At 41.2% G+C, this 12,678-nt stretch overlaps 1 protein-coding gene across 1 annotated transcript in view; it reads right to left on the bottom strand.

Moving 5' to 3' along the window:
* Positions 1–12,678, bottom strand: part of ank1a (ankyrin 1, erythrocytic a) — a 125,470-nt gene that overhangs the window by 53,537 nt on the left and 59,255 nt on the right. Inside the window, exon 6 of the mRNA XM_037777678.1 lies at positions 7,176–7,268. Within this exon, the coding sequence (XP_037633606.1) occupies positions 7,176–7,268 (93 nt within the window). The remainder of the gene's footprint in view (positions 1–7,175; positions 7,269–12,678) is intronic.

Genomic DNA, 12,678 nt, shown 5'->3' with positions numbered 1-12,678 from the left:
ACAGCTACAGATTAGAGCCAAACTGATACTGGATTTTTGAGGCCGATATTTAAATATGAAAGTTCAAAAATCGGAATGATTAATCAATCAACGTCATTTTGAATGTATTTTTTATTTTTTTTTAAATAAAGATCCATTAAATTAGGGTATTGAAAAGCTTTGACCGCGATATTGAGTGGGACATTTTACAGTTGAAAAATAAACTTGTCAAACATAATAATACTATATAATACTACCAGCAAATGTAAGTTTTAAACAGTAAACCTCTCTGAATTTTCTTTTAATTTTTTTATTAGTATCAATATTAACTTAACTAGAATTCCAGACTATAAAACTTTATTTAAAAAATGGGAATCTACTGTACAAACTATATTAAACTTTAATAATAAACATTAAAGTATTTTGTTATGTGGGCAAGCCTGTATTTTGACCATTACATGAACAAAATCAACAATTTATTCTTCATTTACCAGTACTTGTTTCAGTATATATATGACAAGCTAAGAGAAAACTTTTTATTAACCGACTGACCTTCAACCAAAGGCATTTCTTTACTGCGCTTATTGTTACTTATCAGCCCAAATATATGCCAATAGAGATAAATCAGTGATAAGCTAAAATAATCAAATAATATTGGCCTGGCTGTGGGAATCCCTATGTGGCACTCGTACCACCAGTCCTTTGCCTTTCTGCATTATAATGTGCACTAGATTTTAAATCTGTCTATGTGTCAGCTGACAGTATGGCATTACCATTTAAATGGGGACAGTGGCAAACATTTGTTTGGGCTCGACTCAGAGCAGCATCAACCTCGTTTCTCACCATAAATAGCGGAAGCGGTGAGGAAACAGGCCGGGAATGAAAAGATGAAAGAAGAGATTGATGGAAAGAGCGAGACGTCTCGGGCACAGTGATAAATAAATGTGCCCGGGGTGCTTCACTGAGCGTGTGCCTCAGTGGATGCTTGTACAGTATCTTCTTCCACAGTCTTGTTGACAGTATGATGGCATCTTCATCTGCACAGCTTTGCTGAGTCAGACCCAATTTCTCTACCCCCCCTCTCTTACACACACCTTCCATCATCAAGTAATCTACAGAGTGACTGCCTGCAGCAGAGAGGGACCCATTCAGACTTCAACGTATGGTCAGCTCTTAATTTACAAATAAATACATATTTGATGCCGCTTTCAACTTGAAGAGTTCATTTCTGCTGCCTCAGGGACCAGAAGCTGAGCTGCCATGTGCATCTGAGATTGACGTGTTAATAAATATTAAATATGAGCAATTAAGGGAGATGCTCTCGGCAGTCACATTATAAAACGGACGTCAATTACTCCACTGCTTCCGTCTGCCTACTTTAATGCTGCCTTACACACACACACACAGATTCAAACACACACTCACAAATACACAAACGTACTCATCATACACACTCATGTAGGCGTCAACACACGCATTCACCTACAGTGCAGTACATGCAGGTGCATAACACACACACGCTCGCTCACATATGCAGCTTATAGCAACCTTTTATGTGCAGGCCGGCGTACAGTTCAAGCAGCGGTATACTCAAACTGAACAAGGTCGCGCAGTTCGTCGTCCGTCGTAAAAGTTGTGTGAGAAGTTGGTCGTCATAGCGAGGTGATTAGAATATGAGTCAGAGGTTGAAAGAAGAGATGGTCTGCAACTCAGTCTGACCTGACAAGGCCTGAGGTGAAGTGATTTACAGTATTTGGGCTGGTCCTATTCCGCATGCCTAATAAGGGCTTTGGTGGAGGTGGGCATAAAACATATCACTATAAATCATAAAATAACAATAACACATTGTTTACAATGCATATTGATCATTTTGCCCATCAAGTTTTACTTCGTCTCATCTCTTAACTCCTGGTTGTGGCGGGTTGCCCTCTAATACAGTGTGGGATTTCCAGTTACTCCACATAATAATTACATAATAATAATAATAGCTCCATCATAGACCGCTGGTATTAACAAACACCTTTTGTTTGAGGTTTAATGGAGGTGGGCTGCATGAACATTAAATACTATTATGCCACATTAAAAGGTGCTTACATGCTCTGGGGGAAACCTGGATAAGACCTTTGAAATTACAAAGTAAAAGCTCAGCTTAATTGCCAAAGTAAATCTGTAGCCTCCTTTAAGTGCTGCCTGTAATCTAATAAAAACAATAAAAATTACATAATATTACAGCTACAGGAAGCATCAATATTTGCTTTTCCTGTTCTAGTCTGTGTGGAAAACCAGCTCGGTAATGTCGAACAGATAGAGAGTCTGTCTGTGAAACACTGAGCAGATCTGTCCTAGCTATCGTTTAGATTTGTTTTCTTGATTTTGGTTTTACTCTCCATCTCCATCTCTCTCAGACAGCCGATCAGGTCTTCATCACTGCTAAGGCCGATCGGGTGTAAATTTGTGGAGGAACTGGGCACATTTTTACGCGGACTGTATACACACTTGACACTTGGCATGAAAGATTGTCCATCGCAAAGGAGTTTACTACGGCTTTCAGACCAGCACTTCTTTTGGAGTATACTTCAACCTTTACCATGCGCATTCACCTAAAACACATGCACATGCTCGCATGCATGCACATTGATTGTCGCTCAGTTTCTCTCTCTCTTTTTGTCACACAAAAACTCAAACTGATGATAACGAAGGTGCCTACATTTTCAATAGAAAAAGAAAACAAATGGTGCTGTTTAAAAGGTCAACCAAAGTAAAAACTGTTTGAAAAGGTGGGAAAAGTCGCAAAAAGACATGAATTGAAGTAAAATAAATTGACTTAGTATAAATAGATTAGAAGTGTAAAAGTTTAGGAGGCGTCACAGGTGAAAAAAGTAAAAAGGTTTAATCAGATTTTGAAGAGAGGGCAGTGTAGACAAGGGTTCCTTGAATCCTTGTGCGCAACCAGCTAAACATTGAGGGGAAAGTTCAATGTGTCTTCACATTGCTTTCAGACAAAATGATACAAATTAAGTACATTTCTGTTCAGTTTGAACTGGTTATATCCATATTGCATGATACAGTGACCTGCGTATGGCAAAAGCATCACATCTTTCATGTGCATCCTGTTATGGGCCCCATTTATACTTATGTACTTATACTTTTCCTGTATTGTGTTGTTAATTGTACTACTCTACGAGCATCTACAATTGCCCCTTGGGGACAAATAAAGTGATTTGAATTGAATTGAATTGATTTTAACTGAATTATACTAGTGTAAAACATCTTGTACGCATTTGTGAAATGTGCTGGATCGAAGCACTTTAATTATCATAACTGTGTTCAGTTACTGTTTGTAAAGAAAATGCTGCCGCCTGCAATGCTACTTGAATTCTTACTCAGAGTTTGACATTTCCACTTTTAAAGAGGAACCTTTCAACCCAGTATAGTGAACCTGTTCTGTAGGTGTGGTCTGCATTTATAAAGCCATTTAGGTTTTAGTTACTTTGGATGGCTCCATTGAAAGTACTCTTTGTAGGCCAGATTGTTCCCATGAGGCGTCTCACTGTTGCAAAAAGCCAGAAAAGATCAGTTCTTAATGGGTCAGCAAGACGAGGAGAATCCTGCTCTCCTGTCTTCCTCCTGGAGTTGGTATCTGGCCAACTGAGACATTATTACACGACTTCTGCAGTTTTGCACAATAGCAGTAAAGCCCCCTCCACCTTTAATCTGAATTCTGTGAAGCTGGTATCAATAACCCTGGGACAAAAATGAGAGTTACAATATTTGAATGCGCCATGGCCTTTCACATGTAAATTAAACTCTGCCCCCCTAGCCGAAACAAATTACAGCCAACTGCTGGTGGCTGGACATGAATGGGCTTCCTAATGTAGTCTGCATCTACAGTGGGCTGGGGGAGCAGCTGGAAAAGAGAAACTGAGACGGGGGAGAATTTATGTGACAGTGCAGAGTGTGACAGTTTGCTTTTTTTTCATATCGAGTCTGCCATGAAGCCGCACTGTGACGAATGGGGCTTGGCTCCCTGAGCATCTGTCTCCAAGGACCCACTGAGGGGTAATTAGAGCTGTGGGATGATGAGGGGTATTCTCCAGGCCCACTAACTATTAATGGTGGCAAAGGGGACGGGGCCTTTACACAGACCTCTGACATCTCACAGTTGTGTCTTACAGGAGGGGGGTGGGGCGGGACGGGGCGTTTGATGAAGCGTTAGATTTTGGTGTAAATTAAATCAGCCCTCAGGGAAAGAGTCATGGTTTGGGAGGGCTGCTGGGAGTTGTATATCACCGAGCTGCTGACTGACCAATCTGCAATATTCTAAATGCTTTTTGACTCAGCGGTCTCCGACAGCTGAGAATAATGAAATTTATCTGGAGCGACCTTTAAAAGAAAAACTTATTTTCTTTGTTTCTGCCATCAATCTATCAGTTATCATAAGATTTTTTCACCAAATTCATTGCTGAGATCTCAGAAAGCAGCAACTTTTTGCAGATGTTCTCATTGGTTGCGCTTTGAAAGGTCAGCGGTAACCAAGGTCAAAGTTGAAATAATTTTTAATTTGAGCGCAGAGCTTGGTGGCGATTTTGAGCGGTCTGCCACGCCAAGGGTAGCGCTTCCGTCTAGTCGGGCAGCACTGCTCTCTCCATAGGAAAACAATGGCACAGCCAGCGCAGAGCGATTTTACCGCTGATCATGTGTAGACACCTTAAGCCAAAAAAAGTTCTCTCTTCTTGGACTTTACATCTGGATGCCGTCATGCACATTTAAAAAAAATGCCTTTTGTAAGCTCTGCTAAAGTTTTACAAGTAGTAAGTGACCTTGGTCGCAATTGGTCTGCTCCTGTCAACAATTTTACAGGCGTCTCTTTTATAATGGTGGTCTATGCTAAAAATGCTGACTGGCGTCGTCGTAAGTTGTGCATGCACAGTTTTCCTGGGCAATGAGGTGATTATTAGTGACTTTTCTTTAGATAATCACACTAAAATCTCGGCTTGTTTACATCCTGTATCGTCTGACCGTTTGTGTTTGTTTTGTACCTATTTTGTTTTAGCAATTCTGCTACATTTTCAGATCTCATTAATTTCTTTGGTGTGAACAATGTTCTCTGATAGATTGAACTGATGGCCGGAGCTGCAACAAAACTAAATTTAAGCGTTGTAATAAACTGTAGTTTTCCTTTAAGATGCAGGACAGGGGCAGTAAAAGGAGGAGTTGAGGGCTGCTGGCAGAAAGGGACACTGTATCACTCTCTAGTAGACACTAGTTGAGGAAGAAGACACCCTGTTGCAGGGATTTGGTTTATGCTGCTGCTGTGTTGGCTAAGGGCCAGCGAGGGGCACTGGGCTCTTCAGCTCTATCACTGCGCCACTGTTTCTCTCTGTACTCTGGAACATACCAGGTGTTCATATGTCTCTGCTCCCACCCAGCAATCACCATACTCCCTCTGTATCCACTATTCTATAGTCTGTGTCCTCACTTCTTGTTAGTGGGTCCTACTTGCTTCCCAGGTTGGTATTATTTAGAAACCTGAAGAACATTAGACTGGGTCTACAGTCTTTACTTCTATTATAGTCCTAACTGACAGATAAAGACAAACAAATCTCTTCTTTCACTCATTCACACAAAAGGTAAAAGAAAATTCAAAATAAAAAAGGAAAAGTACAATTGGCCAATGCACGCATTCATGAGCATCACCGAGGGAAAGACAATACTCCATATTGTTGTTTGTTGGGAAAACTGTGTGTTATCTTCATTCTGTGGTAAATGTGTTCACGCAATGTTTTTTTCCTTTTTTGTCTCTACATTTCCAAATTTGATTGAGTTTCATTAAAGGTTAAGCCAGTGATGCTCCGGAGTGTTTGGGAGCAATATGGAGATCGGGAGAGTAGGTTTGGGATTTTGACATGAGAGCAAAGGAGGAGGTAGGATTTGAGGGGAAATCATCATGGGCAAGGGTCGCCTGGAACAAGTTTCCCAGCAGCTTTATTGCACTTAGATGATCTCTCCTCCACAGAGTGGAAATGGACTCAAGATCATCTATTAGATAGGTGCAATAAAACTTTTGGCAAACGTGTCCCTGACTGTTTCAAACAGATAAAACCCGACAAAACACAGGCACAGCACATGACAAACAGGAAATACACAACAGCCACAATACACAAACACAGCACGGACAACATCAAAGGCTCGGGCAAAGACAGGCATCACCGGCCACAACATCTACGTACAGCAGAAACAGCACAATGGAAAACACACCAACACAGACTGAAGCACAGACACAACACAGACGGACATTCAAATCACATCTGATACTAATACACAGTCTGAGGCCATGCACAGACGGAAATAAAGCATGCACACAAACACACTGATAAGAGTCAAGAGGTCGCCCCTCAAAACACACACATATCTCTCACACACTTCCTCTGTTTCCCTCTCACTCTCTCTCTCTCTCTCTCCGACACACACACACGCACACACACACACACACACACTGCATGTGTTTTGCTTTAACCCTAAACACGAACACAGTGGTACAAATGACACAAGCATATTTTATAAATCAGAAGAACCCACAGGAAAAATACTCTGACTGTTGTCTGTTATCACTACTGTGAGCCTGTGTTGTGTGGAGTACTTAGTGTAGAAGCATACGCAGACGTGCTAAAAACTCGATAGGAAATATGTCAAATCGATATTTTGCCCGTGGACTCTTGCCATGTTAATATGCTGCTTGAGAACATTAATTTCAGATAAATCACAGACACCGATATAGATGTGAATATAGATACAGAAACACACTCATGTTTTATATCAATGTGTGAGACTAAAAGGAAAAAGAGAAACGCAAAAGAAAAACAACCAAATGAAAAAATCAAAAATCAGCAAGTTAGTACAATACGTCAAGCAAGGACGGGAACAAAGAAAAAGCTCCAGCCTGATCCCACGACACCTGACTGAGTCAGCTCACAGCACAACAGCAACACTAGAAAGTCAAAGGAACCAGAACTACAATACCATAAGCAACACACAACAAAAAGAGATAAAGATAAAAACAACAACAACAGCAGAGCAACAGTGACACAAACTTTAAGTGACAGATACAAGATGGTCATAAATACATAATATATATATATACATATAGATATATAGAAATAGGAAAAAAGCCAGATATACGTGTTGCAGATATTTACTTCATCATCAAAGTGCCATACTCCTTGGCCATCCGGCATCTCAGAGCTCACACTACTGTCCTGATCGATTAGCCAGCGATGCACGGCGTGGGCCTAAAAGGACATACGACATAAAGACAGAGCCCAGTTAATCGCAACAGGGAGAAGCAGAGGGACGGAGAGACAGAAGAGAAGAGGGAAGGGAGAGGAGGAGAGGACAGAAAACAATGGCAAGGAAATGAGAAAGATTCAAAGAGGAACATTATATTAAGACACAGGTAGAAAACAAGGTGGAGGGAGGGAGGGAGGGAGGGAGGGAGAGGAGGAAGAGAGCAGGAAGAGGAACCAGCCCACCCCATCCCACCCCACCTTGCTGCTCCAAACCCTCCCTCCCCCGAAAAACTCTCCCCGTGGGAAACGGGTCAGGTTAGGATGAGAGGTATGAGTGTGGAAGCACGATATGGCACGACATGAGGAGGATATCACACATACAGTGATGAGCGCCGGGCAACGCCACACTGATGGCGAGATGGGAGGAGGATCTGATGTTGATGGTGTGTTGCTCACAGATGGATCAGCTGCAACCTACACATCGGAGTGAGTCCTTTTCACAATCACGATTGTGCACCTGGACACAAAATGTAGTGTACTTACCCAAAGTTCACATATAGAAATGTGCAACCACATTTGTGCAGTACAAAAGACAACATATGAAATATCTTTAACACAACAACAACAACAACAACAAGAGAGAAAAACATACAGTGAGGCCAAGTCTGGCCTCTGACTGAGATGCATAGAGAAACAGTGTACAAAGAAACTTTCTTCACAATATGCACGCAGACTGTCAGATAGTGTGAAAAGCAGCAAGAATGGTTGAAACAGTAATTCATAAAAGACTTGTCAACAAGCTCCAGACAGTCCCCAGGTAACACTTGATTTTTCCCAGAAAGGCAACAAGACTGTCTGCTCCAATCAGACAGACAATCTCACAAACGTCTTCCTCCAGACAGACAGACAGACAGAGGGGAGGTTGCAGATCAGTCCTGCTCACACTTCCTCTGTTTAGATTCAGATCAAACACACACTGTAGCCGGCTCTAGTCCCGGTCACCCTGAAACACACATACACAATAACACACACACACACAACAAACCCCATCTGTTACTCCTGACTGTTGTCACGTCAGCACCAAAAACAACCGAGCGCAGCTCCTTTTGTGACGCTCGCTGCCCCCTTTGCGGCAGAAATACTTGTCAAGATTTACACCGGGGTGAAATCGCAGAATGCGGGGGGATTAATTACCCTGTCATGGCTGCTACTGTACATTTACTATTTGCTTTACGCCAGCAATTTTGCGGTATTTGTGTTGTGTTTTTAAGATGCAGTGATGTGGGCTGTCATACCATGACATTGCAAAATAACATTTATTTCAGACTGAAGGGCCATTTAGCACACAAACTGTTGACTGGAGGAGAAAACTGTAGATCGGCCTCTTTAACACACAACACAAACAGAGAAAGTGAGGATATTACATATGTACATGTACAGGCACACACACACACACACACACACACACGTTTATGCAATACTTATAAGAACCTACTACATGCCTAACCATTAAGGTTAGTGAGACGTTACAAAAATGGTTGGACATGAGCGCCCCACAATTATGATATGCAATATGGCCTGCTGCAATTTTAAAATTGCATATTTGTTAAAAGTGAAATGTATGTCATTCTACAGACTTAAAGGGGACATATCATGCTCATTTGCAGGTTCATGCTTGTATTTTGGGTTTCTACTAGAACATGTTTACATGCTTTGATGTTCAAAAAACATTTTTATTTTTCCCATACTGTGTCTGAATATACCTGTATTCACCCTCTGTCTGAACCGCTCCGTTTTAGCGCCTGTTTCTTTAAGCCCCCATCCTGAAAAAGCTCAGTCTGCTCTGATGAGAAAAATACATTTCCTATAATATTGCAAATCACATCGCAATATCAGTCAAAATGATCACAATTAGATATATTTTCAAAATCGTTCAGCGTTATCGGACACAGCCCTCCCTAATCGAAAGTCGGAAAGATGTGTGGGGGGGGAGGGGGTTAACAAAGATATTCGACCATTCGATAAGCAGATCTGATGCAGTACACTGGCTCCTATACCCTAACGGAAGCCTAACCTAAACCAAAGTCCTGACCCTAAACTAACATTAATTGCATCATAAACTTATTCTGGATCTAATTTTATCTGTAAACCCCAGTTCCTAACCTGAAAAAATAACAGACAAAATGTCCTCTTCTCTGAGGATTTCCACATCTTTCTACGCTGGTGAGGACATGTGATCCCCATAAGGACAGAGATACACACACACACAAAGAGAGAGCAGGACCTTCTGTGTAACGTGTTGTGTCTGCAAAGACAGAGTCACCTCAAGGGTACAGTGAATCAGAGGGTGACAACAGAGGCCAAAGTCCTCTGTTGGGACACCTGAAAATAGACAAAACAAGCAGATGGGGGGCGACTATACAATGTACAACCAGAAAGCACAGTAGTGCATATGCTACATTTGATCCGTTTTTACTCTCAAAGCATCATCTGTGAGAAATATTCACAGTAACAAATGCTCTGTGCATGTGGAGGGGTGTGTGTGCGTTGCTGTGTGTACGTGCACAGCGGCGTCATCCGCAGAGTTTGTGGTGAGTTACAGAGCGTGTCAGCTTAAAAGAATAATTGGATTAAGTAGCAGACGGCTACTGATGACAGGGAGGGAGGGGTGAAGGGGTGGAGGAGGAGGAAGAGGAGGAGGGGGCCGACGGAGTGATGCGGAGGGGGAGAGAGGTGCTGATAAGAGTAACAGGCCATTTGCTGCTGAGCCTCTGGGAGCCTCAGGGCAGCGAACAGATACACAGAGGGAAATCAAACCGTTACGCTGCAGATTAGAGGGATAAAGGGATAACACTCTGGACAACTAACTAGGAGCCTCTTGGTATTTGGGGTATACTTTACATCAAACTCCAAGACAAGCATACGACAACCAATATGAGTCAGGTAGAAAAGAAAAAGGACACATCCTCATGTTACCTCTCCAGAGTCGCAGCTTATCCTTCACAGTTTCAACCGCAGATGCAGAGCTGAGGATAAACCTGAGGAGTCGGAAGAGTGACGAGTGCAAGTCAGAGGAAGGCTCATATTAAAGACAGAAGAGTTTGTGAGAGAGAGAAGTGGAAGAATGATTAGAAAGTAATCCACTGAGAGAGGGGCACTGATGAAACAGAACATAACATGAGGCTATCCCGGTGTTTTCTTTTGTCACAAGCATCGTCTGTTGTATGTTGACACAGATGACCTCAGGTGGAGCAGAGAAATAGAGATGGAGAAATACTTAGTAGAGTATTGGAACGGAATAAAAATGTGCTTCTACTGGATGAAGATGTAAAGAGGCAAATATGTGAAATTAAAACACACATTTGACATTTTTCCCCAGCTAGGTCACAGTCTTTTCCTTCATCAGACATACATATTTACCAAAGACAACAAATTATTACAAATTATTATAAACAAAGATTTTTTTGACCTCTGTAAATTTGTACCTTTGTAAATTTGTAAATTTAAATTTAAGTTAACTAGCTCTATCTTTTTGCTGATATTACTGTTTTTATCACTGCTTTTATTTATTTGTTTTAATCCTCAACTACAACGAGACAAGCCTGCGACATTTCATTGTACCTGAGTATAATGACAATAAAGATCATTCTGATTCTGACAAAAAGACACCGTTGCTTCCACATGAAGTTGTAGACTACAGCTGCCTGACATGATTTCACATTCACTACACATACTGATATACTGACAGTCAACCGAGCCTGCTGCGGTCAATTTACAACAGGTTCACCCACCAGAGATGATTACAGTCCACTTCAGATCAGCCCATCTGATTTAAATTCACACACGGATAAAACAGTAAAATACAAAAGCAGCCCACAACAATATCACATAAAAACTCATCACGCATGTCCCGATTAATTAGCCTTCCTGCAGTTACCCAGAGACATGTGTAAGGTTACTTCACAATAAGCTAATCTGCTTGTTCTAGTGCCACCATCTGGTAGTTTGAGAGAGGTTTTGAAAACAATACAAAATCGAAATGTTTGCACATCTGATGACTTAAATGATCTATGCGAACCCACATTTTGGGTGCAAGGCTGTAAGACCACAGACTAATAATACAATATGTCACCCTGAGAGGTTTTAAATCGCCACTGGACTACTGTAATGAACTAAAAGTGAAATCTGAGGGAAGAAAAAGACTCTGCATAAGATGAAGCATTGTTGACATTTGGCAATGGATAGCATGAATCCTTCCTGTACTTGCCAGAGGTGAAACAAAAGGTCAGCAAATCCAGAAATCCATGATTTTTGTTTGTTTGTTTTGTTTGTAGCAGTGTGGGAGTTTTGTAACGCTTAAACCTCGGGATCATTTCTAAAGTGATAAAATAACCTGTGAAACATTTGCAGTGTGTGGACACGAGCTAGGAAGGAAATTACAAAGCTAAAAGCCCTGAATTAATACTTAAAAGAGGTTTTTGATTGTATTAATTGTTCATGTCTAAACAAAAAATTGGCCAGTAGGTTGTCCATACTATTGGCATGCTGTTTTTCATATTAAATAAAAGTCATTTCATATTTGAACCTCAATACAAGGCCAGAAATTTAAAAAAAATGCCATTAACAAAATCAGCATAAAGATATTAAAATTTGAGGCAGGGTTGATTATTAATAAACGTGTATGTATATAACTGGTTGAGTTGCCGGGTTTCATAAGAAACTGGCAAGCAGTTTGCACAGAGCTTTCATTAGAATAAACCCTCCACAGCGAGATACAACTCCCTGCTGCTCAATGGACCTGCACCGCCTCAATAACTCACACTGTGAGAACAATAAGGTACAAAGGAGCTGTGATATACAAATGACTGTAGCATTAAGAACCAAGCGCCTTCCTCAAAACAACCTATTCATCAGTCGGGTTTGTTTTAGCCCCGCAGTGCTTCTCTCTTGATCGTCCACCTTTCCGTCCATTACCCTCAAGTGCAGGAGAAACATCAAGTAATCAAAGCTCTAATGCCATGAGTCAAACTAGGCCAATGCTCCTTGTGAAAGGCTGACACAGTATCTAAACTAAATGGACCCCTACTAAATTATTCAACTCCTAAGAAAAAAAGAAAAAAGAAAAGAAAGTCAAGTGGAGTTATAACAAGACGGCAGCATTACTGAGGTGCTGGACAGTAAAGAGCTCTTCTCAGAATCCCATAAGGCAGCTGATTTATCTCGTCTCCAGTTCTTATTTCAACACTACTTAACTGAACACATCACAGAGGATACGGCTCTAATGTGATGAACTACAAGGCTGATTAAAGTAAGAGACGGTACACACAAAGGCTACATGAATGGGGTGTCCATTAGCTAAACAGGAACTTATAAAAGTGGAAACTAGGAGAGATTAAGCAGGTACAGAATATAT

The sequence above is a fragment of the Sebastes umbrosus genome, chromosome 8, assembly GCF_015220745.1.
Source record: "Sebastes umbrosus isolate fSebUmb1 chromosome 8, fSebUmb1.pri, whole genome shotgun sequence".
Taxonomy (NCBI): domain Eukaryota; kingdom Metazoa; phylum Chordata; class Actinopteri; order Perciformes; family Sebastidae; genus Sebastes; species Sebastes umbrosus.
The sequence above is the reverse complement of the archived record's forward strand: the minus strand, read 5'-3'. Positions and strand labels throughout refer to the sequence as shown.